We start from the raw sequence: 25,570 nt of genomic DNA on the forward strand, positions 1-25,570 counted from the left end.
GGGTAAGTAAAGCCTGCCCTTGTCACCCGAGAGGAGCAAGGAACGTTCATGTGTTGTTGTTTTCTTGTGGTACAAACCATTCCCGGGCTATTTGTCTTCTGCTCACTTTCACAGATACTACTATAAAACAGGAATTTTGGAGCGGGTCGACCGGAGGTTAGTGTACAAATTTGGAAAAAATGCACACGGGTGGCAGGAAGACAAACTATGATGGATGCTGGACGCCAAGCTCATTTGATGGATTTCTGTCGTCCCAAACAATCAGCTCAAACAAGACATTTGAAAGTCTTCTTCCTCCTCCTCTTCCTCCTCCCCCTCCTCCTCTTCAAAACCTACAAACACGCTGATAAAATTTCTGCACGTCTCAGCTTTCGTTTGGATTCAGTTGTTGTCTATTGGGGTGATGGCAGAAACCCTTAAGCAATCGTCTTCATCCCAAGGGGGGTGGGGAGGACTGGTCTTTTGTGGCAATTCGGTGAGACATTGTTTCCCTAATGAAGTGGTGTCTGGGGCCAAGGTAGGCAGAGTTGTGGGTGCTGATGATCCTCCCATCCCAGAGGTCCCAAGTGGTCAACAGAGGCAATTTGCCTCTGATTAGTTTTTGGGAGGGAGTGAGATGCAAGACTTGCTCGCTTTAGGTCTAAAATTATCCCAGTCACATCCCATAGAAGAATTTGTAAATGAAAAAAGCCCAGCTGCTAAGCTGGGACCTAATTGGATGCAGCCCAAGTTAATAGTAAGTTTCTTAACCAGATCATCAGTTTTGCCCACTTAGCCACAGCCACTTGATCCACGGCCAACCTCCTGGGCTTCCGTCCTTGTAATTAGTCACACTAGGAACTGCCACTGAGGTTACAGCCCCCTTCTCCTCCCCAGTGGCTAGCGTCAGATCGACAGAGGCCTGGTCAACCGACATGTGCATTAATTTCCAAATCACTGCTGTTTCTATGATTCAAACTGTCAAGGTGATCAAATCAGAATTCGTTGATTCTCTTGAGCTAAGACGTTAAACCCTACAGAGCAGAAAATGTCCTAAGAACCCACGATAGCTGGATACATCATCCGTCTCTCTCCTTTCCTTATTTGATGAGTTCTCAAACATTACAGCATATTCTCTTGACCAACATAAGAACAGTGAATTTACATCAGTAAATGTTTGTGGGTTAAAGTCTGCACTGACATTTCCTCATCTGCCATTGGCATGCAAGGTGTTAATGACTTGCAACATGGTGGAATGCCCTGAACCTCAACGTTCCCAGAGCTGGGACTGTGGAGGGATGAGGCAGTGAATAGTAGCCAATGCAGGCTGAAGACCTCCATGTTTAGAGTTTAACCTCAAAAGTAACTTGTTTTTAAAAAAAATGTGAATTACTGTAAAAATAATCTATTTTTGGAATCGTGTGTTTTCCAGGTGGATATAGTTTATAAACAATGTGAATAAAATATTTAACATGTTCAAATGTCTGCGTGCTGTTCAATTTGGCCACCTGAGAACCTTTGACAGCTCATTTCTTAGAAGCTGGAAACGGAGGTTTTTAAAGAGCCTTGAGAAATATATGGAGGGCTGGAGAGATGGCTCCAAGGTTAAGAGCACTGCCTGCTCTTCCAAAGGTCCTGAGTTCAATTCCCAGCAACCACATGGTGCCTCACAACCATCTATAATGTGATCTGATGCCCTGTTCTGGCCTGTAGTTGTATATGTACACAGAGCACTGTATAGATGATGATAATAATAATAATAATAATAATAATAATAATAATAATAATAATAATAATAATAAAATAAATAGTTTTTTAAAAAAAGAAATATATGGAAAATTCTGCCCATCACCTTCCGATATTATAAACGTTTCTACTAGCAAATGGGGCTCATGGGACAGTATGACCAACAAAGACATTATTTTGTTGTTGTTGTTTTTTAATGTCTATGAGTGTCTTGCCTGAATGTATATATGTGTACCGAGTGCATGCTTGCTGCTCACAGAGGCCAGAAGACATTGGATCCCCTGGACCTACTTGTGGGTGGTTTTGAGCTACCTTGTGGGTACTGAGAAGGGGATAGCAGTGCTCTTAACCATTGAGCCATCTCTCCAAGCGTTTTTGCTTGCAGTTCATGGTGTTTGTGTTGTATTTTGCTTCTTTAACGTTGTATTTTATTTCTTGGTGAGAAATATCTTTAGAAATCAGACCAAAAAAAAAAAAAAAAAAAATCTTTAAATAAAGCCAAAAAGACCTGAACCCTAGTTTCTCAGTCCTTTTTGGCACTGATTTTCAAAAACTGAGCTGAAGCTGTACCTTGGGGGCAAGCACGTGGTCACCTCCTCCTCCCTCCTGGACATGAGGTGGTCAGCTATTAGCCATGCTTGCCCTTGGTTTTGGCTCTTGGCTCTTCCAAGAGCCTGTGCCCTGGAGGTAACCACCATGTTATAGGCCGGAAACGAAGCCTACCGAGAGAGATTATCCAAGGTGTACATGCTAACTGAGAACGTTCAGACTTTGTACTACTCACGGCAGAGCCAAGAAGGGAAAGAGGGTAAGGGCCTGAGGTGGACAGAACAGGCCAATGTGAGTAATGCATGGCTAAGAGACACCTCACCACCAACACGAGGCAGCGACCAGGCAACCCAGAGGCCAAAGTAACCCCCCGTGCTGCTTGTGAAATTGTCATTTTATAAAACCATCCAAGCAGCCATGCTGTCAGTCCTCAGGCTGCCCATGACAAACTGTCCATGCTGGAGGCTTAGAACAAGAGCAGTGCACAGTGCATCGTGACAATGCTGGGGACTAGAGGCCAGAAGCCGGGCCACCTCTACAGCCACATCGAATCCACCCGCTCTAGGAACAGAGCCACCATCGTCCTCGCAGCTCCTGGTGACTGCCTGTGTACCTTGGCCAGAGGCTACAGAGGCCTAGGCCTCGCCCCTTCCACAGAGCCTGCTCCATCTTCCCTTTGCTCTCTTTAGTACACCTGGAGTGCCTACCTGGATTATTTTTGCAATAAAGATGGCTGCAAGATTCTTGGCCTGTTAAGGTCACAATAGCAGTTTCCAGGATATATGTTTGGAAGTTCCAACATTCAGTCCATCACATTCTTCAAGCCAGGGGTCCTATGTAAAGATACAGCCCCAGAGTACAGGTCATCCAAGAACAGAAGACGAAAAGGATCATGGGAAACACGACTCTAAGTAAACAATGCCAAGGAGAAATAAAGTCAAAATAACAGACAATAATGAGTTCGCTAAGAGAGTAAAAGCTCTCTTACTAATAAGGATCTCCATACAGCCCCCTCCACAGCAAACTGTCAGTGTGCCAAGATGTCGGGCCTGAGTCTGTCCGAAGAATTTATTATTATTCCTTCGTATCTTTCAAAGCTCTGGAAGGATTTTTCACACTTCCATTTTCTCTCTTCCTCTTTGATCATTTCATGAACTAAGAAGCCAAGAAACAGCCGAACAGTTTGTGATTAAAAAAAAAAAAAAAAACAAAAACAAAAAGTTAAAACGCATTTTACTTGTAGTGGCTCTGTGGGTACAGGCATTTGCCAGAAGCCTGAAAACCCAAGTTCAATCACTGGGTCCCATGTGGTGGGAAGAGGACCAAGTCCTGAGCGATGTCCCCTGACCTCCTCCACATGTGCACCACAGCCCACACGAACATACACGCACACACACACACACTTGCATGTCCACTTGTACATATGGGCAAAATAAAGAAGGGAAGACAGGTGTGAGGAACGTGACAGTGGAAAAAGTGTCTGGGTCAATGAATGGAAGGTCCAGTGGTGTGGAATAGGGGGAGGGGCACCCACACTGGAGTGCTGTTCAGCTATTCACAGCCTCACAGGCACATCCCCTCACATAGCAAATGCTCCTCACCTCATGCCTTTTACCTCAGCCCCAGGAATGCCAGTGAGCATGATGGGAAGGCTGGAAAGGGTACAACTGAGATTGTATTCCTGACTTTACCATCACTATGGGTCCCAGAAGAGTAATGTGACACAGATGCACTAGCTAAGCTGTGCTGTGATACCAGCCTGGATTGGGCCAACTGGACCCAGGGCTGACACACAAGTGTTGTTTGAAAGCATTGAATTGCACAGTGGCCATGACAAGGCCCTAAGCAACCATGTGCTTAGGCACTGATATACACTGCCTCTCACTACTCCTCGGGTACTTAGTGCAGCAACTCTTAGGGCATGATGTCAATGGCCTGTAAGTGCACATAATTAATTAGACAGGAAATAAAACCTACTAAGGGAAGTAAACCTCATCACTGCCCCTGTCCTTGAAAGTCACAAGAGGTTTCCACAGAAAACCTGAAGATACAGCAAAAAGTTAGACCAGCAAGCTCTCAGCCATTGGGAAACACATATTCCCGCTGCTCTTAGGAACCCCCAACCACAGACTTATTTTTGTTGCTACTTCATAACTGTAGTTTTGTAACTAAGCAGTGTCTCGGGCCTTAAGACTACCAGAAATCTGTGTTTTCCAACAGTCATGACCCACAGGTTAAGAACCATGGTGTTAGACAAAGGGCACGTGCTAGAACACACTGTTGTTAACTATCAAGCTAGTTTTTAAAATGTAATGTAATAAGGCATAACAGTAGCTCCTGAACTCCCTGACTCTGTGTGTTTAACCCGCATGCAAAGAACTACCTTCCCTACTGGCGCATGGATTTCGTTGTTTGGTCTGTCTTACAGACTCAACTATAGACAACGATAGTGAATTCCTACTCCAACAGGACTCGGGATTGGGAGTAAACGGGTATACTTACCTTCTGTGTTCAGACAGACCAGTTTCAAATCTGCTCAGATACAGGGGGCAGTCAGGGTGAAGAACTGGTAGTAAAAGGGATAGAGTTTGTGTCTATGGCCAGGGGCCTCAGAGTCACCTGAAGCTACAGGCAATGTGGGCTCTGGGACCCAAGCTCGGGTCCAGTTAAGAGGTTCTTAGCTTCTGAGCACTCTCCCCACCCCCATCCCCACCCCCACCCCCAGGGCTTATTTTTAAAACTCCTGAAGAGTAAGCTGATGGGTAAGAGATATAAGAATTCTCAAAGTCGGGACATTGACTTTTTTCCCAGTGGGCCAAGAGGTCACTCAAGGACAGTCAGCACGGTGTCTTCTGGCCACCGGCACATGCACTGTTACAGCAGGCCACGCTCACGTCATCCAGCGGCACATTCGCATTATACAGAGAGCTGAAAGAAGACCAACACCGTCTTTCCATGTAGATCATTTTATTGTAAAAACGTAAGCAAGTACGTATCAACCTATGTGAGCCCAAGGTGTATTAGCATAAACATTAATTTCAAGTGGGAAAAAAAAATCTGACCAATTGCACAGGAATAAACATTAAGTTTCAACAGAGCTAAAGAAGACACTGGTACATTAAGTACGCTTTTGCTTATAAGGGCTGTAGAAAAAAGTTTAAAAATTTGAGTGGGCCTTCTTTAATCTTTTCTTCATTCATTTGTGTGTTCGTGCATGTGCGTGTACGTGTGTGCATGTGTGTATATCAGGCCACAAAGTAACATGAGAATACAGCAATCTCACCAAGATTTTATCTTATCTAATCAAATCATGTTTCTGGTTTGAAAACCTTTCTGGTAATCATCTTAAAGGTAATCATTTTACATGAATAACCCAAACAGAAGTCCTACGTAGATCCCCGTTTCCGTTAAATGATTGCTAAGCCCTAACCTTTCATTTCTGCCTCGGGAAACAGCGTCAAAAGCATTGCTACCATTCAGTCTAGAAGCTCAGGTTATCATTTGAAAGACATCGGCGTGAGTCTGCACTTCAGCAGGGGAGACCCCATCTGTGGTGATGACGAGTGAGCCTTCTGCTTGGCTTCATGAGAGACCTCCTCCGCGGAGGCCAGGGCGAGCACCTGCGCCTGCGCCTCACAGGTTAGCTTTCTCCTTTGCAGCCAAGTGCGAGCCCGCCTGCATGTAGGTGTGGATGGCGTTCTGTGTCAGAGGAAGAGAAGACAAGACCAGCAAGTTAGCCGCCTCACAGGCACCTGGGGCACCCTCAGAAATTCATCCAGTGTGAATGATTTCGTAGCGTGTGGAGCTGACGTTGAGGCGCATGCGCTGTGCAGGTTGAGTTCTTTACCGCTCCTCCCACCTCCAAAAAAAAAAAAAAAATGCCTAAAACCCGCTGACCTGAGAAGATAATGGCCGTGAGAACCAAACTGCGGCTGACCAGCCAGCATGGGCTCCTCTACCGGCCACACCACTCGGGCCTCACCTTAGGCTTCTCGGCGTTGTATTTGTCCAAAAGAGCCTGGATGCGAGCCCCGTAGTCAGGATGGACGTCGGAGAAATTCTTGACCTGGAGGCAAAGGAAGCTACACATCAGCATCTCCTCACCCCTACACCGACCCCCAGGCTCTAGTCCAGTGCGCATACTCGGCATTTTTAACACCAAGTGGTGCCACGTGGCATATCTGGCTCTGAAGGAAACCATGGGGTTCAGTGTGAATTCTTCAGCCTATGGGCTGAGCTGCCTCAGAGAAGTCACTTCACCTATCTGAGCTGCAGGGTGCCTCTCCCTAAATGAGCAAGATAATTACACATATGTGGTGTCATAGAAACGCAGCATGTGGTCTTGACTCTACGTGCCTGGCACGCGGATCCAGAAGCCCTCAGAATGTACCGTCTTGAGTGTGCCATCAAGATGGTTTGTGTACAGCCTGGTGAGCTTCAGGGCGGAGCTGATACCAGACACAACAAGCATAGGATTCGAAGACTGGGGCTTCCAATCCGGCCCCTGAGCCTCCAGGGAGGGCAGAGGGCCTGCTGCGGACGGTGTCCCGTTGCCTCATACCTGATGCCCTCATGAGCCACGCCTATGTAAGGAGGGCTCCATGAAAGCCCTTGTATGGCAGGGCTTGTGGAGCCTCTGGCCAGGTGAGCGAGTGCATGGAGGTGCTGGGAGGGCGGTGCAGCAGAGAGGCACAAAAGCTGCCAGCCCTTCCCACGGAGCTCTGCATCTCTTCCATCTGACAAGTGCTGCGCTGCCATTTACGATGAACAGAGAGTCCTAATAAGGTCTTTCTCTGAGCTCCATGAGCCAGCCTAGCAAATTACCAAACTGTGAACTCTGAGACACTTATGCATCCCAGGAATCTCGTTTGACATCTAAAGTGGAAGAGCTGACCCCTAGATCTGTGGTTATGACAGGAATCCCAGGGACTCCTTGTCACAACTGAATTGACCCATAGGACAACTAAGCATCACCAGAGAACTTGAGAACTTCCTGTTGTCGAAGGAGAGAGCATACAACCTAGCTCATAGGATTAGGATATTATGGGGGAAACACACCAGCTGCCAGGTAGCAGCCGACCTCACCCTGGGTCCTTGACGAGCCTGTACTCTGTATGAAGGGATAGAGTTGGCAGTGCCTCGATTTAGAATGATGCACAACACTGGAATCTTCCAGGCAACTCCACAAAGGAGCCCCAGCAAACAGTGAAAGGAGCGGAAGCACCAGGAACAAACAGAATGACTTAAGAGTTTCGGCGTATGCAACAGGAGGCTGCCAAGGATGAGAGCCCCATTCCGCCATTGATGGGCGGCCCTGCCTACTCTCCTCAGGACCAAGAGACAAAACTTGCCCTGGCCATCCCCCATAGCAACCACCAGGCTCTTCACCGGTTCCTGACCTGGGCTCTAGAATATTCCAGACAGTGGTCCTATGATCTTAGAAGCAGCAACTAACACAAGCAGACAGAAAGGCGCCTGGGTTTATAATGAATGTATTCGTGGGACAAACCAAAAACCTAGACACCAGAGACAGGGCTTCAGGCAGCTCAATGGGCGCCACCCATGCCAGCACCCTGACCTGTCTAGTCTGCCTTGGAGGACAGCTCAGTTCTCACTCTAGAAAAGAAGCAAGCTTCTACTCTGTCTGAAGAGGGCCACAGACTCATGACCCTGGGCCTTGACACAGGTTTCAGGCCACAAAACTGGCAGCAGTACTTCTCATCTTCTGAAAAGCTTAAGGGAGACTGCCGCAGAGCCACATCTGCCTATCACACCCTCGGGCTCAGAACTGACTGCAGCTGAATTAAACAGCACACAGAGGAATTCACTCTAAATGCAACTAACTCTCTACACACTGGAAAAACAGGTAAGAATGAGTGTATAAATCACACCAGATGAAACATGGAGACAAGATCATCGGGGCTTGACTGGGAATTGCTGCACTATCTAAAATGCTCACTTATACACAGCTGCACTACCTCCAGCGGCCAGCAGGTGACACCCTTCAGCTATCAAAGACAGACTCACCGCTTTCTTTTGAATGAAGAGCTGAGCATCTTTCAGATGGCCTGCAATGTTCTCACACAGGCGTTTCCTCTCCTCCTCGTTCAACACCTTCGTATAGAATGTCCGTACCTGCTCAGCAACAAGAGGGAAAAAAAAAAAAAAAACCATTTTACCATGAACAAAACTCACCCAAGAATCTACATTTGAAATGCACAATTAAAACTCACTGAAAAAAATTGTAATTAAAGCCGTCATCTGTGTTGAATTAATTTCTGTCTTGAATTTACTTGTTGATGATAGCTCATAACTGGTTTTCTTCTCTGTGTATCTGTGCAAGTATGTATGTGTGCGTGTGTGTGCGTGTGCATGTGTGTGTGTGTGTGTGTGTGTGTGTGTGTGTGTGTGAGATTGGTTGCTCCCACTTAGCATCCACATGCTTCCAAGGTGCATGCTCAGCCTGGTGGGCAGTATCTCCAAAACGGTGCTCCTTCCTGGTCTTCAGCACTCTGCAGAGACGAGTTCTAGCTTTCTACAACCCACAAAACCTGTGACTTCAACTTGAACTCCTTGGAGGCATAACACCTTCACAAGGGGAAAACATTGGTTGAGACTCCCACAGGCTCTATATACACTTCTGGTATACCTCCATCTGGCTACTGCCACTCACTTTCATTGCTGGAACTTAAAGATAACATGCCTAGCTGAGCTACAGCACCTTTCCAGAATATTTAATATAGTCTGTCTAGGGAGGGAGGGAGGAAGGGAGGGATGAAGGCAGGCAAGCATCTATGTCACCACAATCTACTATCTTGAGGCAAGAGGGATCTTTTTTTTTTTTTTACATTTATTTCTTTATTGTGCTTGTGCATGCGCACACCTGTGCATGCCATGGCACGTGTGTGGGTGTTAAAGGACAACTTGTGGGCATCAGATCATTCTTTTCATGTGGGTTCTTGAGATCAAACTCAGGTTGTCAGGCCTGGCCGCAAGCGCCTTTAACCACTGAGCCATCTCACGACCCCAGAGGAACTCTGGAAGGTTTCCAGAGGTTCACTGCAGCCAGCTTGCCTTGGGAGCTCACTGTCAATTTTTCAGGAATTCTGTAATCAGCTGTCTACACACATACAACTTTTTTTTTCCCTGCAAATTCTCTGAGCTCTTGGTCATTAGATCCTTGCTCTGTTGGTTCTCCAAAGCTTTTCTCTTTAAAAACAAACAAGCAAACAAAAAAGATTTATTTCATTTTATGTATATGAATGTTTTGCCTGCATATATTATAATATACACCACATGTTTGCCTTGTGCCCAGGGAGGTCAGACAAGGGTGCCACATCCCCTGGAACTAGAGTTTTGGATTGTTATAAACTACATGTGGGGGCTGGGAATTGAACCCTGCAAGAGCAGCAAGTGTTCTTAACTGCTGAGCCCTCTTTCCAAGCCCTCTCCAAAGCTTTTAACCTGTCTTTCCAGTGTCCTTCATGAGAGGATGGGTCTGACGTGAACAAGTCCTCTAAGCCAGATGAGTCGTTCTTAAGGAAATAAACCTGAGGCTTCTTAGGTATTTGTCACGGGACTTTTATTACTGTACCATTATACTTTAGAACCATAACACCAGTGTCGTGGCTGGTTAAAAATAGGAGCCCTACAAAGTGATAAGAAAACCTCTCGCTAAAATAAGAAAGGTCATAGGGAACTTCATATACAAATCCTAGTGTGCAAATGGCAGTGTCCTTACCTAACTGGTTTCCATAGGAGTTGTATGGCTTGCTTTGTACCTGTCTCGACCTCACACAAGCAAATCTCTTGAGTGGCAGCGGCTACACTGCAAAACATTTCATGTCACCCATACCTCTAAAAATAATAATTTACTATAAAAGGCGTTACAAGCGATTTTAGCTTACCTAAATGTGCCTTATGTCCCACAATAATATAGCACACAATAAAATAGCACACACGAATGTGTATACACACACACACACACACACACACACACACACACACACACACAAGACATCTTCACAGGGAATCTACTTCTATATCTATAAATATTTCACTTGGAATCTACATTTCAAACTGAGAAAATAAAAATAGGTACTAGTTGAAATTAACTATCAGTTTACAGAAAGCTCCCACACAGGAATCTAGAGCAACTACACTCCAATTCTTTGGCTGGGTATGGTGGGAGTTACACTAGGCACATGGCAGCCCATACACAGTCTCCCACAGCAGCCACTGGAAAAGCTCTCAGGGCAACCACACGTAACTGGAAACTGGGTGAGCACCTGACCCGGGGCAGTTAGCAGCAGGGTGATCCAAGGCCAACAATACAACCTGGGATGAAAAGACCATCTGTTCTCTCTCAGATATGACAGAGAAGCAAAGAGTGAAAGGTGCTCAGAAAGAGAAAAGGTGAAAAGGAAAACAGCCGCAAATGAGAGTCTGCCATGGGCATGGCCGAGCAGCGGAAGTTGAAGGCAGAGAGGGACAAAGCAGTGGGAAACAAGGAATTGGCAGTGGAAAGCAGAAGCAAAGATCTGGAGAGCAGCGGAGCCATGTGCCCAGGAGCCCTGAGTGCAGCCCCACACACCCTCACTGCCAGTTTCATTCTGTGTTTTCCAGTACTAGGGTTCCAACCCAACACCGTACCCATGAGAGGTAAGGCAGGGGATACACCGCAACCCCAGCCCTACAGGCATAGTCTCTGGAGACATGACGGCATATGCCTTTAGTCCCAGTTCTTGAGAGATAGAAGCCAGCAGGGTTATCTGTGCGGTCAAGGCTGGCCTGCTCTAGATAGCAAGTTCTAGGCCAACAGAGTTATATCATGAGACCTGTGCTGACAAGAAAACCAGCCAAGAGAGCCGTTACCTGAGTGACGTTGTCTTCGTTAGCGCTGTTGAAGCGCTTCACATCTACGGAGCACTGGGCAGCGTGCTCCAGGGCTGAGCGCTGCTGCTCCGGTGCACTGAAGCTGTTGGGGTAGTAGTTGGGAGCGCCACCTTTAAACGGAAGCAGAGGCATAGTTAGTGCACAAGTCATCAGTGTGGAAAGGGGCAGGGCCCAGCAGTCATCAGACACACACACACGTACATTAGGTGCAGGTGTATGCACACCACTTGCTGGGGAACGAGGCCACTCTCCCCAGGTCTAGCTACAGGCTCAGCTGCCCTCTCTAAATGTGCACCTGGGCGCCTCACTCTGAGTCCATACAGAGACCGTAAAGGCCATGTCAACACTTCAGAGGTTCTTGGCTGTAACAGCTCCGGGTGCTTATCTGCCCCAGGAACAATCTTCAAAGACCTGATATGCCTGCCACTGAGATCGGGCCCAGAGAGAGGCACTTCATCTGGATGTCGGTTCCACCTTAACATTGCTTGGTTGTGCAGAACAACCCAGTTCTAGCTCTGTTCCCTCCCTCACAGCCCCACTCTGGAGCTCTAAGGTGGTCACGGCTACTGCACCCTGAGGTTGGTGGCAGGGTAATACTAGAAGCCTGCGTTTCTGTCTGTTTCCATGAGAAAACTTGACGACACTTCCTCTCGCGCAGTTAGGATTTGGGGGCTTCACCCTTTAGCTGACTAATGCTCTCTCTTCAATTCTTTTACTTTCCCCACTTAAAAAAAATGTTAAAAGAGGTATTTTTTAAAAATCTGTATTTGTAATATATTCAATTTCATTTATCTGGATTTATTGATCAAAATATTGGCAGATATAATTATATATCCTTTGTGATCCTGAGATATATAGTAAAGCTTTTCTTACCTTGGCAGTTTTTATTAACTTTTATTTACTCTGTGTGTGTGTGTGTGTGTGTGTGTGTGTGTGTGTGTGTGTGTGTGTGTGCGTGCGCGTGCAGGTGTACTTATATCACAGAGCATGTGTGGAGATCAGTAGATAATTTGTGGGGGGTCAACTTTCTGCCTCCATCAAACACGTGGGTCCCAGGGATTGAACTCAGGTCTTCAGGCTTGCAGCAGGTGCCTCTACCCTCTGAGCCATCTCGACAGCCCCTCGATTTGGTATGTTTACTTTCCAGACTGCACACTGCTACGGCTGGTCAGCAGGAGCTTGCCTATCAGAGCTCCCACTGCCTGTACAGACACTGCCTAGGAACGTAAGGAGTGGCTCGCAGGAAGCAACCTGTGGCTGGGGTGCTTCGTGGCTGCCAGGACAGATCACCCGCTGTGGATAATTAGGAGATGCCCCTTATCACAGTGATCAAGGCACCACGGGTATGTGCAGGGGGGGAAATACTGGCTCCATACCATTATAGCAATTGGCTACTCACTTCAGAAAGAGGCCCTGAGACAGCTGCACAGCTATAAAAGAGCCAAGAGCTCGCCAGCGAGCCACCACAATATTTCTTCACTGAGAAGTCACCCTTTTTAAATTCTATTTTCAAATTCACTCTGGGCTTTACTCAAAAGTGGGAGTTGTATTGGCCACTGGGAACAATTAAGGTCTTTCATGAGAATTTCCAGAGCACTGCCCCAGAGCTCTCTGAAGTCAAGCAGAGGATTTCAACATCAACCTCAGAGCTGCTCTCTCACAGTGCGCCAATGGGGTATAAACGCGAAACCACTACCTATAAATGAAGCGCAAGAGAAGCGCGGACGTGTGCGTCCTACACAGCTGCAATAACAAAGGGCCACAAAATAAAAAGCCTAGAAGAATGAGAAGGCAGGACACAGACCCAGAGCATCTGCTTCAGGCCCACGCCTCCAGAGTCCTAAGGGAGCAGAAATACTGGACTTACCCACAGGAGTTTGGCAGAAAGGGTATAGACCCAGTAAATACCAGGGAGGCCTGGGAGTAAGGATAGGCGAGCCGAGCAGAAAACGGCACATACGAAACTATTAATGTGTAAAAACGGCCACTGAAAAGCACAGTAAGAAATACAAAAAAAAAAATCAAACATTGTCTCCTCTGGGGGTTAGAACTGTTAAGTGGGTTTTTGTCCTCTATTTTCCAAGTCCCCTTTAGGGTACATATATTCTTTTTTATTGGCGGTGTACCCTATAATACAGGACACCATTTAATTTTCATACAGATAGCTATGGCTATAAACTTCTACAGAGATCTATTTCTGCAGCTATTAATTAAACATAGGGCCCCCAGCAGGAAATTAAAAGCTAAGATATTCATTAAACTGGTATATTAAAAGAAAACACATCAACCAAATGCTATACTTGGCTAATTAGAATTTAAACCAGAGGCTGTCTGTCAACGGCATCATAAAGGTAATTGAAAGGGAAAGCCACAGCCGGGAGGTGGTGGCGCACGTCTTTAATCCCAGCACTCGGGAGGCAGAGGTAGGTGAATCACTGTGAGTTTGAGGCCAGCCTGGTCTACAAAGTGAGTCCAAGACAGCAAAGGCTACACAGAGAAACCCAGTCTCGAGGTTGGTGGCGGGAAGGGGGGGGGTGGGTAAGGTAAGACAAATAAACCCCAAGATACTCAAATGCAGGAGAATGTCACCTCAGTAGATGACTTAGGTGAGTTCAACTTGGACGAAGAACATTGAAAAGGCTCCCTTGGTTTTCCCTTCCAAATTCCACGCAGACCTGGTCCCCCTGGCTCCACCAGAACCGTAGGTAGAAACATGAACTTCACGCCTTCGAATTCCCGAGGTCTCAGTCTGGGTTAGGGTGACTTGAGGAACTGTGCGCTTTGTAACCTAGGTTGGACACACTCCACGACGGCTGTTGTGCAAGACCCTCCTCCTAGCCTTCCACCGCAAGATGGACACCAAGGGCAATCTGAGGAGGGGACTCTCAAGAAAGGATGTAAACTAGATAAAGGCCAGGAGAGACTGCAGATGGCTCGAAAGCTCACCCCTGCGAGGGAAGATGGCGGTAGCTGACAGCCCCTGCACCATGTCACAGCCCAGGAGGTCTCACGGGGCTGGGTTGAGAGCCCCGGGCCTGGCATCCCACTCACCCACTCCACATGCTCTCTGCCTTTACAAGGAGTCAGATACATCCACGGCCTACCCTGATTGTCGTGCATGCACATGGGGCCATCACGCTGGTAGTTGGCCACTCGAGCACGGTAGGGACAGTTCACCGGTATCTGCAGATAGTTGGGTCCCAGGCGGTGGCGGTGAGTGTCCGGATAAGCAAAAAGGCGCCCCTGCGGTAGGTAATGCACAAAGCAGAAGTTAGAGATGATAGGAAATCATCTCTAGGCATCGTTCTAAAATTCAAAGGACATGATCGCCGCATGCTCGGCAGAGTCAAGCCTGTTCCCACTTAGAAAGGGCCTCTTCTTCCTAAAGAACCACCCCTACCCGCCCACGCCACCTGGCCGACGATGGGCGTCACATCTGTCCTCGACAATGATGTCTACCCACTCCCCAGGACGCAACCGTGCCTTGGCAATGGCATTTCACATTTCGCTTCACCAGAATCCTGAACTGATTCTCCATCTTCCCGGCCCTCTCCTCCAAGGGAAGAATTGAGCCTTTGCTCTCAAACATAGCACAGTTCAACAAAGGCAGCTGTGTGCAAATTGTCCAAAGAAGCACCCCCTGTGACGCACGGTGAATTAGATGCTCTGTATCCTGAGCCATGCTAACAAGCGTGGAGAGGAAGCTGTGGTTGGGACCGCTGGCCCTTCCACAGTTGCAGGTCACCACTCTGAGGCTAGCCTGAATATACAAATTATGTCTCCTGTTTCCTGAGACAGGATGAGAATCCTGGCGTTCCTTTTAGCGGAAAGCGTCAGGACTTGCTTGATCTTAACATCCCATCACTGAGGCGTCTCACCGTGCAAGGTCTGACACTATGAGCAATTTTTTGTCCACCACCTTCATTATAGCCTTGACTCTTAAACAGAATTCTTGCGTTCTTAATTACGTAAGGCAAAACAAAAAAACAAGGCTTGAAAAAATAGAGAGGAGACCATGACAGAGAACAAAGAGAGTTTAAGAGAGACGGAAAACTTGAGGGGGTAATAGAATAAATGCGACATAAAAGTTGAAGGGGTTTTGGGGGGAGCAGTATGGGGAAGGAAGGAAAGATGAGGGAGGGGAGAGGAGGAGGAGGAGGGTGCACAGAAGGAGAAGAGGAATATATATATAACAAATACAAAAACGATATGTGTGTGCGCGGGTGTGTGCGCGTGCGTGCGTGCAAGTTCTAATGAAAACTCACAAATATGCGTGCTAACTTAAAATTGACTTAAAATTTTAAACTTGAACTACATTTTTAAAATGACCACTAGAAATGAAAACTAAACACCAAGGTACAGAAGGCAAACACAGTACCAGATCTCTCACATCGACAGGCTTAGTGCTGTTCCACTGACTCTGCCAACGCTGTGGCTACCTAAGCCTGCTTCTCACAACCACTCCAAATCACCTAGGCACTGTTTAGATGGCCACTCATGCACCCCACCCACAGAAGGAGGCTGGCTGCCTCCACTGGCTCCAGAAGCCGTGCCCAACTCCATCCACAGGCTGAAAGATACAACAGAGTCACAGGTAACTCCTGGATGGAACTGCTAGCATGGTGGTTCTCAACCTTCCTAATGCTGAGACCCTTTAATACAGTTCCTCATGTTATGATGATCCTCCCCCTCACCCAAGCAAAACATCATGCCTGTTTGCTACTTCATAACTATCATTTTGCTACTATTATGAGTCATGATGTAACTACCTGTGGCGTCTGGGGGTCGCGACCCACAGGTTGAGAACCACCGTTCCAGCACACCACTCTGACTTGATCACCATAAAGCACCCAGGTGGAGAACCAGACACAGTAAGCACACTGACACTGACTAACTCAAGGCTTTCTCCTTTGCAACACTGCTCTGCCTGACCCAACAGTCGTTTCCCCACTCAAGCAACCAGTCCAGCTTCCTTCTGATTCCAGCTGGTAAATGACAGAGTACGGGAGCAAAGAAAGGCCACACGGGCACGGCCAGGCCCTCGGGGCTGTCTCTCTGTTTCCCACTTTACACTAGTCTGCCCATCTCATGACGCTCTGGCTTGCTGCTTTGGATTATGTTTTCAGATTCATTAACAGGACCTTGCTTAAATGTAAACAAAATGAAGACGCTGTCCATCAGCACAGCAGAGGCCACTGCCCAGCTTCAGCGCTCTTTCCTTCAGGAGTATTTGCAGCCTTTTTAACTAGCCCCGGGATTCCCATAAAGGAATCTCCCTAAGGACCCCTCCAATGACAATCCTTACCCACATGAACGACCTTTGACAGTTCCACTCTGGTCACCAAATGGCTAACGGAAGCCAGCAGTCCTTCCCCAGCTGTGTGGCTCCTCTCACGCACCGTAGAATCAGACTGTGTAGCTACGTGACCCCACTATGCCTGGCCTGCGTTTGTCGTCTCTTCCTGACCAGAATACACATTTGCTGTGGCTACTCCACCCCTGGGCCTAGTACTCCGTTCCAATCTTCAGTGTTCTCTTTACTGTGTGGCTGAGCTGCTGTCTGTCTCCGGGTGTCGCTGTGGTCCCAAAGAACACTGGTGGCCTGGACTCTCGTGAAGACTAGGGGGTTACCTGTTGGGAGCCGAGAGACCCTGGCTGAGCTGAGAGACCCTGGTTGCGTTGAACTCCAGCTGACCCTTTCCAGCCAGCCTATACAGAAAGAACTTATCAAACATTTTGCCTGGCAACGGACAAACCGCAAACATCGTGCTTGGCCCCAGGAGAGGGAACTTGGCCCTGAGAAAAGGAACACTCAGTATACCGTGGCTTTGTAGCCTTTCTCAGAAGTCACGGTACATGAACATCTGACGGGCTGTGGTCTCTGGGAAAGGACCGCGGGGCCACCTGTCTCCTCCCCCCGCTCCACACATTGTCCCAGGGGTTCCTACCCCGGAAGATTCTGTACTTTCCCACTGCTCTCCCTCCTTCCCCCGCCCTTCCTGAAGCACACTTTAAAAATCATACACCTGCTTTCAGTAAATGACTCTTGATAAGACATACTTTCTTGAGTCGTGCCTTCTCTCTCGCCCATTCTTCCTTCACAGGCCGCGACCCCCTTCGAGACCCCGAATAACTGAATCCGCGGGACGGGGACAGTTACCTTTTATTTTTCAACCTTTTTTCTCTATACCAGGATTATACAGTTTGAGCTCTAGCCATGCGGTTTCATGCCCTGGTGCACCCTGCTGGCCCCACATCCACACGGTTCCGTTCCCCTCTGCCCACAGAGCAGGGAGGCTGTAGGCAGGGTCATACATCTCGACTTCCTCTATTCCCCAGAGCCAACCACGCAGCTAACATGTCGGCTTTAGTTGGACGCTGCTCTGGTCCCCCTTCTGTCCCTAACCACAGCCCCTTCCTTTACTATTCGTCACCGAGAGGAGCTATTCTACTTGATAGCTAGCCGGCTGTGCTTCTTAAAACTGGAGAATCCTTCTACCTTCCAAGCATGGACAGCTGTACTACGTCCACCATTTAAAGTCTCCTGTAACACAGACCCGCTGAACACGTGCACACTCAATTCCTCTCATTCAAGACAGAATAGTTACTATGGTTTAAATATTCACAACACAAAGCACCTCTGTGCCTGTCCTCACACCCGCTACTGTCTTGTGTCACTAGCTGAAAATCAGGATCCTACCAAACTCCATCTCAAAGGTCATCTTGTTCCTAGAACTTTCTTACTGGCCCTCTATCTCACACATTTCAACCTCAGACCCACCACAGCACTCTCGGCCTTATGCTATGGTTATCCAGGGCTACACAGAACCGCACCCAGCAGGGCAGTACCCAGCGTAATAAAAACTGACTTTCCAAGCCAGGCAGTGGGGGCACATGCCTTTAATCCCAGCTTTGAGGTAGAGACAGGCGAGTCTCTGTGAGTTCAAGGCCAGCCTGGTCTACAGAGTAAGTTCCAGGACAGCCAAGGCTAAAAATAGAACAGAGAAACCCTGTCTTGGAAAACTAAAAAATACAAAATGAAATCCCGACTTTCCAAAAAAAGTATCAGGTGTCCCAGTGTCACAACAAAGGAAACCCACAGACACAGGAAACCTCAGCTTGCTTTCCAAAGACTCTGTTGCCTGGAGTCAGAACTTATGTAAGCAGTAACCTTCAATCTCTGTGGCCTGACCTAAGGGCTAATCTTTAACCCCTGTTTTGTGCCCATCATCTAAAACCACAAAGATTGGCTTGCACAGCAATTATTAAGTCAATTATTCTCCCACTGATCCTAGTCCAAAGAATACTTTCCACTCTCTGAACTCTTGGCACAGCACCCTAGAAAATGATTTAAAGGGAGCTGAATGCCTAGCAAGGTCATGTGATTAAATTATTCAGCTGCCATTAATCTCAAAATTGAGTTAGTAAATATCATCCACGGAGCTGTTTTCACAGAGAGAAAATATGAAGGCACGCATTACCTTGGAATAGGAAATAGATAAAGTTATTTTATTGGTGGTTGTAACAATTTATTATATACTTATAGGCTGGGCCAATAGTGTTATTTTTTCTAAAATATAGTCTTTTCTATAATACCTTTTTTCCATGATCAGGTGTTCACATCTTTAAATATTAGATACTTTATCGTGGATGTGTTTTGTAACTGGTTTAACTAAAGAATGACCACCTACAGATGTCTCATCCCACTGATCTCAGAAGAATTAAGCATCTCAACTACAATTCAAGTGAAAGTTCTGGTAATTCCTCATAAAAAGATCGCACTGTGCGCACATGTATGTGTGCACACAGACACCTGCCTCAGAAGATCTCAGCTCACCAGCTTACCTGGAGCATTTTGTCAGGGCTGGGCTCAATGCCAGGGGGCATGTTGCTTGGGTCAAAAGCCATCTGTTCAACTTCAGCAAAGTAGTTAACTGGATTTCTGTTTAAGACAAGTTTGCCAACTGGTATAAGAGGGTAGTCCTTGTGAGGCCAAACCTGAAAACAATGTCATATTCATAATTACCAGATAACCAGCCAAAGGATATGAAAGGCAGCCAATGGAAACACCAACTCTCAAATATAATCAAGCCACCGAAAATAATTCTTAACCCAATAAAACATGGTAAGAATTTCAGGTGACTGCACTATCATTTTGTAATAAATGGTAAACATTGACCTTGTGCAGAACCAGAGTACATTAGCCTTTCCAGACCAGTACGTACCCTGCTAACAGGACAGGAAGCCTACAAAATGACCCCACGAACTTCACGCACTGGAGTGGAAGTGAAGCGTCAACCAGGACCCACTCACAGGCACAAGGACCCTGCTGAGCTGCCACCTCTTACCTAGCCCATCACTGTGGACGCTTGCCTATGAATTGTTGTTGTTGTTGTTGTTATTACTATTATTATTATTATTATTATTATTATTATTATTATTATTAAGGAAGACATTTATAAAATAATATAGTTGCTGCTGACTTACCTTGGTAAGATCAAATGGATTAAATGGGAAAGTTTCTGCCTCCTTAAAGGTCATGACCTGGATGTAAAAAGTCCAGGTCGGGTAGTTGCCATTGGCAATGGCATTAAAAAGATCTCGAAGGCCATAATCGGGATCTTCCTGGGCAAGTCTGCCCGCCACTCCAACAGGCAAGTTTTTGATGCCCTGGTCAGTCTGCAGAGGGAAAAAAGGAAGCTCAAACCAAGTTTAGGGAAGGGAGGTCACCAAAATGTAACCCAGAATTCACCGAAGGGTTCTGGGTAACACGACCCAGAGACGACACTTTGCTTAAATCGCACTTCTGTTGTTCAGAACTGACACTAATAAATTTATTTACAGGGAACTGTACATATTTATCCCAATTCTTTTTGTCAAGGGAATTTGTTCCATACCTTTCACATTTAAAATCATTCATCTCTTTGCCCTAATGTATTCTACATCATTTGAATTTTTATTAATAAAAAAACTTTCTTAATAAGAAAAATTCTTATCCATTAAAACAAGCAATATATAATAAAAATTAAAGGGTTGTATGTAGTTTTTATGTTTTATTTATTTTAACTGATATATTAAGACACCAAAATTATGCCTATTAATGGAGAATATTTATCATTTCCTTCCTTCCAGGTTTTTGAGGGCTGTAATGCAGTTACTATCCACAGTCACTCTCCTGTGCAATAGCACACGAGAACTTGGTCCTCCCTAGCTATGACTGAGCACCATCAGCCAGCCTTTCCCATCCCTCCAGCCTCTACCCTCCTGACCTCTGATGACCACCGTTCTAATTTCATCTTTTGATGCTCAAATTCCACCTATGAGACAGAGCATGCTGCATCCGCCTTTCTGTGCCTGGTCCATTTCATTTAGGGCAGTGGTCTACAATTCCACCCTCAGTCACAAAGACAGGCTCCCTTTCCCCCTCCCCCTCTGGCTAAACAGCAGCCTCCTGTACCACATCTTCTTAATCTGTTCATCATCTGATGGACACTCTTCTGGATATCCTGTATTCTTTGCCTTAGATATATATACATCAAGGAATTCTGAAAATAACCTAATTCCCATTTTAAAACATCTCAAATAAATCCTGAAATTCAGATAAACATATCCCTCCATCACTGTTATCCTCCTTTTGTTTTATTTTAAGAAATTATAGAATCAAGAGTTCATCAAGCTACCATGAGCTTCAGTGTAGCCACCCGATACCAGTTCTCTGTGAACAGGCAAAATCAGCATTCTGCCTTTCCAAGCAAGCCAATCACACTCAAAGATACATTATGTCACTTTGCCTGGCACTCCTATCTCCATATCCCTGCTCAACTGGCTATGTGCCTCATTCTAAGACTCCAGAAGCTGCATGTCATGGAAACACTTAGCAAAATGAACTCTGGAAGGGACCAAAGGAGAAGGCAACTCAGGATCTAAACATGAAGGCCACCACCTGCAGGTCGCCCGGTAAGCCAATATGTTCAATGTATCATAATAGTACAAAGCTCTTCTGCTGTTAACCAAACCCCTTAGATTTAGAAAAGAGTAACTACAAATCAGAATAAGCTATATGAATGAATGAATGAATGAATCCATACACATCCCAATCTATCTCAGGATCCTCTGCTAAACAAACCTACAAGCAATCTATTCACTCCAGGCCAGTGGACAGCTGTAGCTGCATCCCAATTTTACAGTGAAAAGAACTTTCAACAGTACGTCCAATGTCACTGCTCTCTGGGACAGTGAAGATCTGAGTTCAGGCTAGCCTGACTCCAAGGCTTCCAACTAGGCTCGGCATCCCCTGCAGTCATTGAGTCTTGCTCTGTTCCCTTTGGGAATTATAAACCCAGGAACCAACTGTCTTCTTCACATTGATCCAAGATATAAAGGAGACAGTTTTCCTATTTAATATACCTAAATACCTTGTTCATATAAGTATGAAAATATGATGAAGAAAGCAGACCTTTGGGGTATTACTAAAAGGGAGCGGTGCTGAGCCTGGTTCTGTGGGCCTGAAAGCCCAGCTACTCAGGAGGCTGAGGTAAGAGGGTTGCAAGTTCAAGGGCCAGTTGGGCTACAATGTTAGTTCAAAGCTGACCTGGGCAACATACTGAGATCACGTCTCAAAATACAACAGGTGCTGGGAATGTAGTGGCACAGTGGTCCAGCACTTGCCTAGCATGCGTGAGGCCCCAGGTTCGATTGCACCCACACAAACACATACACAAAAAGCAGGGAGATTTCAACTGTCATGTGCCCCAATGGCTAGACACATGTAAGGAAGAAGCCATCAGCCAGCCACACACAGTTCTAATTTGAGTGGCCTGAACGTGCTCTCTGAAACAGTGGTGGCTAACAAAATATTCACAGTGCATTTCAACTTAATCAATTCTTTGTACCCCTGGGTGGAAGTAAGAGAAAGGGAGGGAAGACCTCCATGCCTGTTCAGTCCTTTAGGAGAGGTAAAGGGAGTTGTGTAGGAAGGAGGAGCCTTGTAGCCTTGTGCAGACAAGTACCTTGTAATGGAACTTGCAGTAGACGGCCTCTCCATTTGCATTAACCAGCTTGAACGTGTGTGATCCATAGCCGTTCATGTGCCGGTGCCCATCTGGAATCCCTCGATCACTGAACAAGAAAGAAACCTGAGGAACAGAAATGGAAATCCTCCCATTTAAATAGAAGTATCCCAAGTTTTTGCATCCATGCATTTGCAGAAGATGCCCTCATGACATGGAACACACCCGCCAACTTCCCATGGAAAGAGCTGTCATTTTTCACCTACAGAGAATGGCAAAAGTTTTAAAGCACAATGAAGCATGAATCAATAATATCATAAAATTCTATGAAGGAACGCTAAAGCAAATCTGGAAACTAAACTAACATGTTGCTCAAACTTTATTTATGTATTTATTTTTTAAACATATTACTTTTATTGAAGCTGGGCATAGTGGCACACATCCTTAATCCCAGCGCTCAGGGAGGCAGAGGCAGGCACATCTCTGTGAGTTCTAGGCCAGCCTGGACTACAAAGCGAGTCCAGGACAGCCAGGGCTACACAGAAACCCTGTCTCGAAAAAGTAAAACAAAAAAAACCAAAAACACCTTTTATTGATTCTTCGGGAATATCGCATCAGGCACCCATCACACTCATTTCCGAGTTCTTCCATGTTTGCTCCCCAAGTCTTGTGATCTCTCCACCCCACAAAAATTTAAAAATAATAAATAAGAAAACTATAAACAAGTCCAATTTGTGTTACCTACATACTCATTGGCGCATGGCCCAACTCTCAGTGGTCTGCTCCTTAAATAAAACCTAGTTGTTCCACTCCCGGACCCCAGCCAGAAGCCATCAACTATGGAGAACTAACTTCAGCATCCTTATCACACTTCTCTTCCATGGCTTCTTCTTTAGGATGCTACTATGGGAGGGGTGAGAGTTGGAACAAGAGTAGGGGTTGTCATAGAAGCCTTCCATGTCCTTCTCTCTCAACTGTGCATCTACAATCACCAATATCACTGCAAAAACAGCTTCCTTGCTCTTTACAGTCAGCGGGAGCCTGGATCATGGGCTCCCACAAGGTTTCTGGTGACAGCACAGACCGTGAACATGGGCCCCGGTGCAGTAGAACCAGAGACCCAGACAAGGCCCTTAGAGGCAGCCTAGACCATCAGCATCACCATGGCCTCAAGCAGCAGCACTGGCCACTCACATGAGCCTGGTCCTCACCACCATCGGTCTCCAGCTCCACCTCTCTCCACAGCACACTTACTGCTTCCTTTTCTTCTGTCTACACGGCATGTACTGCTCCTTTTTTCTGCTGTTCTATCTTTCCCATCTCTCCATCACACATCTGTTCCTTGTAGCAGTGTTTACCACCCACCGCAGGCAGCCTCTCCAACTGTATTTTAATAGCAAAGACTTTTAGTACTGCTTTTCTCTCACTTCCCTAACACACAGCGTCACCTCCTGAAGACTCCTAGATTTTAACTGATCGTGTTTCCAACCATCTACACATCAGGCTTAGATGTAAACTCTTTGAGATCAAGAAATCTGAAGCCAATTCCAATAAAACAACCAAAGCAGCAAGAACACATTAAAGGCCGAGTTATCAATGCCATCCCAGGTGATACAGTACAAGAGAGTGAAAAAGACAGGGTTCTCACCTGATGAAGAGACTCTGGGCGCAGGCTCCAGAAGTCCCAGACCATGTCGGGGTCCTTCAGGTGAGTTTGTGGATTTCTCTTCTGGCTATGGATAAAGGATGGAAACTAAATGGGAGGGAGGGAGAGAAAATAAAAATCAGAAACCTAAGTTTGTAAAAATTATAGAGTCTTACATGATGTACTATCTTTGGCTCCCTTACGGTTATAATTCTAGTCAATACAATTTCAGAAACTTAGATTGTTAAACTTTCAAATATAATGTGCTCAGCATGTTCAACCAATTCTTTAGATACGCTAGTATCAAATGCAATCAGAGCTGAAGTATCTCTTTAAACACCGCCACCACCACCAAGCACACACACAGACACACACACATCATGCACACACACACCACACACACACACACACATGCACACACCACACACACACCACATATATACATATATACCACACATACACACAGCATACATATACACACACACATACACACACACACCACACACACACCATGCACACACCATACACAAACACAAACATACACACACATATACCACACACACAAATATATATAGATATATAGATATACACACCACACACACACACATATGCATACACACCACACACACAAACACAGAGAAATATCCTCTATCTGCTTCTTGGACAAAGGCCATCTTCACTAATCCTCCAGGCTCTGCAATGGGAGCTGGACTATTCCCAACACATCAGATGTGGCATCTTGACATGCCAAATCTCAGGCCAATGGTAATTATCATTTGATATTACAGAGATATTCTAAATTCTGGGAAGGAAAATTAAAGGGCAACCCAAACAATCCACGGTCTCTTTTTTCTCCAGGGCTTATCCTGGAGAAAATGCTAACCCTGAAGAGACCTGCAAGTCAATAGAAAACAACACTTGTAGAGAGAAAAACAGTCCATCACCTACCAAAATGGCGTCCCTGATGAAGAAAATAGGGGTGTTGTTTCCCACAAGATCCCAGTTACCATCTTCAGTGTAGAATTTCACTGCGAACCCACGGGGGTCACGAACTGTGTCAGCCGAACCCGACTCTCCAGCTGGAAGATTCAAATGGAAGAATGAGGCAGCGCCAAGCACGCTGCAGCCAAGAAGCCACACGTCACAGAGGCGCTTAGCATCCACCGCCTTCAGCCCGCTTCCTGGAATGTCTGCGGTGTTTTTACTACAGCCTACCTGCTAATTGGTTCTAGAAATCAGACAAAAGAATGAATTGAAAATGATAAGAGATCAAGAATACCAAGAGCTGACAAGATTATCCATTTAACCAGGTAATTAAGAAAATAATTATGAAGATTAGAGTAATAAAGAGCGAGCTGTATGAGACCAGAGAACTGACTCAGATTCAATCCCCAGCACCTACATGGCAGCTCACAAGCATTTAACTCCAGTTCCAGGGGATCTGGCACCCTTTCCTGGCCTCTGAGGACACCAGGCATGCACATGGTACACAGATACGTATGCAGGCAAAACATCCATACACATAAAATAAAAACAATAAAATGTTTAAGAAAAGAGTGAAATATCAAAAAGTTAGTATTAAAAAATTATTTAATGTACAGGTTTATTCTTTATCTCATTCATTTTGCATAGTATGGTTTGTTTGTTTGTTTGTTTGTTTGAGCAGAGAGCCTAGCAGAAAAGCCTAACTAATTACTGGCACTGTGATGTGTTAGGATATATATGTAGGTAGGTACAAATACTAATT

General features: G+C 46.0%; 2 protein-coding genes across 9 annotated transcripts in view; one reads left to right on the forward strand and one right to left on the reverse strand.

The window, feature by feature from the left end:
• Nucleotides 1-528, forward strand: part of Elf5 (E74 like ETS transcription factor 5) — a 40,665-nt gene extending 40,137 nt beyond the window's left edge. For 4 of the 8 annotated variants that reach the window (XM_051144249.1, XM_051144251.1, XM_051144250.1 and 1 more), the window contains exon 7: nucleotides 115-470. In XM_051144249.1, coding sequence (XP_051000206.1) covers nucleotides 115-211 — 97 coding nt within the window. In that variant the 3' untranslated portion in view covers nucleotides 212-470. Of the gene's footprint in view, nucleotides 1-114 lie in introns of all 8 variants that reach the window. The other 4 variants (XM_051144246.1, XM_051144253.1, XM_051144248.1 and 1 more) reach the window with 2 other exon arrangements.
• Nucleotides 529-5,845: 5,317 nt separating this feature from the next.
• The window catches only part of Cat (catalase), a 32,698-nt gene continuing 12,973 nt past the window's right edge, over nucleotides 5,846-25,570 (reverse strand). Inside the window, exons 4-13 of the mRNA XM_051144254.1 lie at nucleotides 24,772-24,902; nucleotides 23,827-23,931; nucleotides 22,179-22,304; nucleotides 19,657-19,848; nucleotides 19,015-19,167; nucleotides 14,274-14,412; nucleotides 11,149-11,279; nucleotides 8,302-8,409; nucleotides 6,257-6,340; nucleotides 5,846-5,973 (exon numbers count right to left, since the gene is read on the reverse strand). Of these exons, the coding sequence (XP_051000211.1) occupies nucleotides 5,908-5,973; nucleotides 6,257-6,340; nucleotides 8,302-8,409; nucleotides 11,149-11,279; nucleotides 14,274-14,412; nucleotides 19,015-19,167; nucleotides 19,657-19,848; nucleotides 22,179-22,304; nucleotides 23,827-23,931; nucleotides 24,772-24,902 (1,235 nt within the window). The 3' untranslated portion in view covers nucleotides 5,846-5,907. The remainder of the gene's footprint in view (nucleotides 5,974-6,256; nucleotides 6,341-8,301; nucleotides 8,410-11,148; nucleotides 11,280-14,273; nucleotides 14,413-19,014; nucleotides 19,168-19,656; nucleotides 19,849-22,178; nucleotides 22,305-23,826; nucleotides 23,932-24,771; nucleotides 24,903-25,570) is intronic.

Source organism: Acomys russatus, chromosome 4 (genome assembly GCF_903995435.1).
Source record: "Acomys russatus chromosome 4, mAcoRus1.1, whole genome shotgun sequence".
Classification (NCBI taxonomy): domain Eukaryota; kingdom Metazoa; phylum Chordata; class Mammalia; order Rodentia; family Muridae; genus Acomys; species Acomys russatus.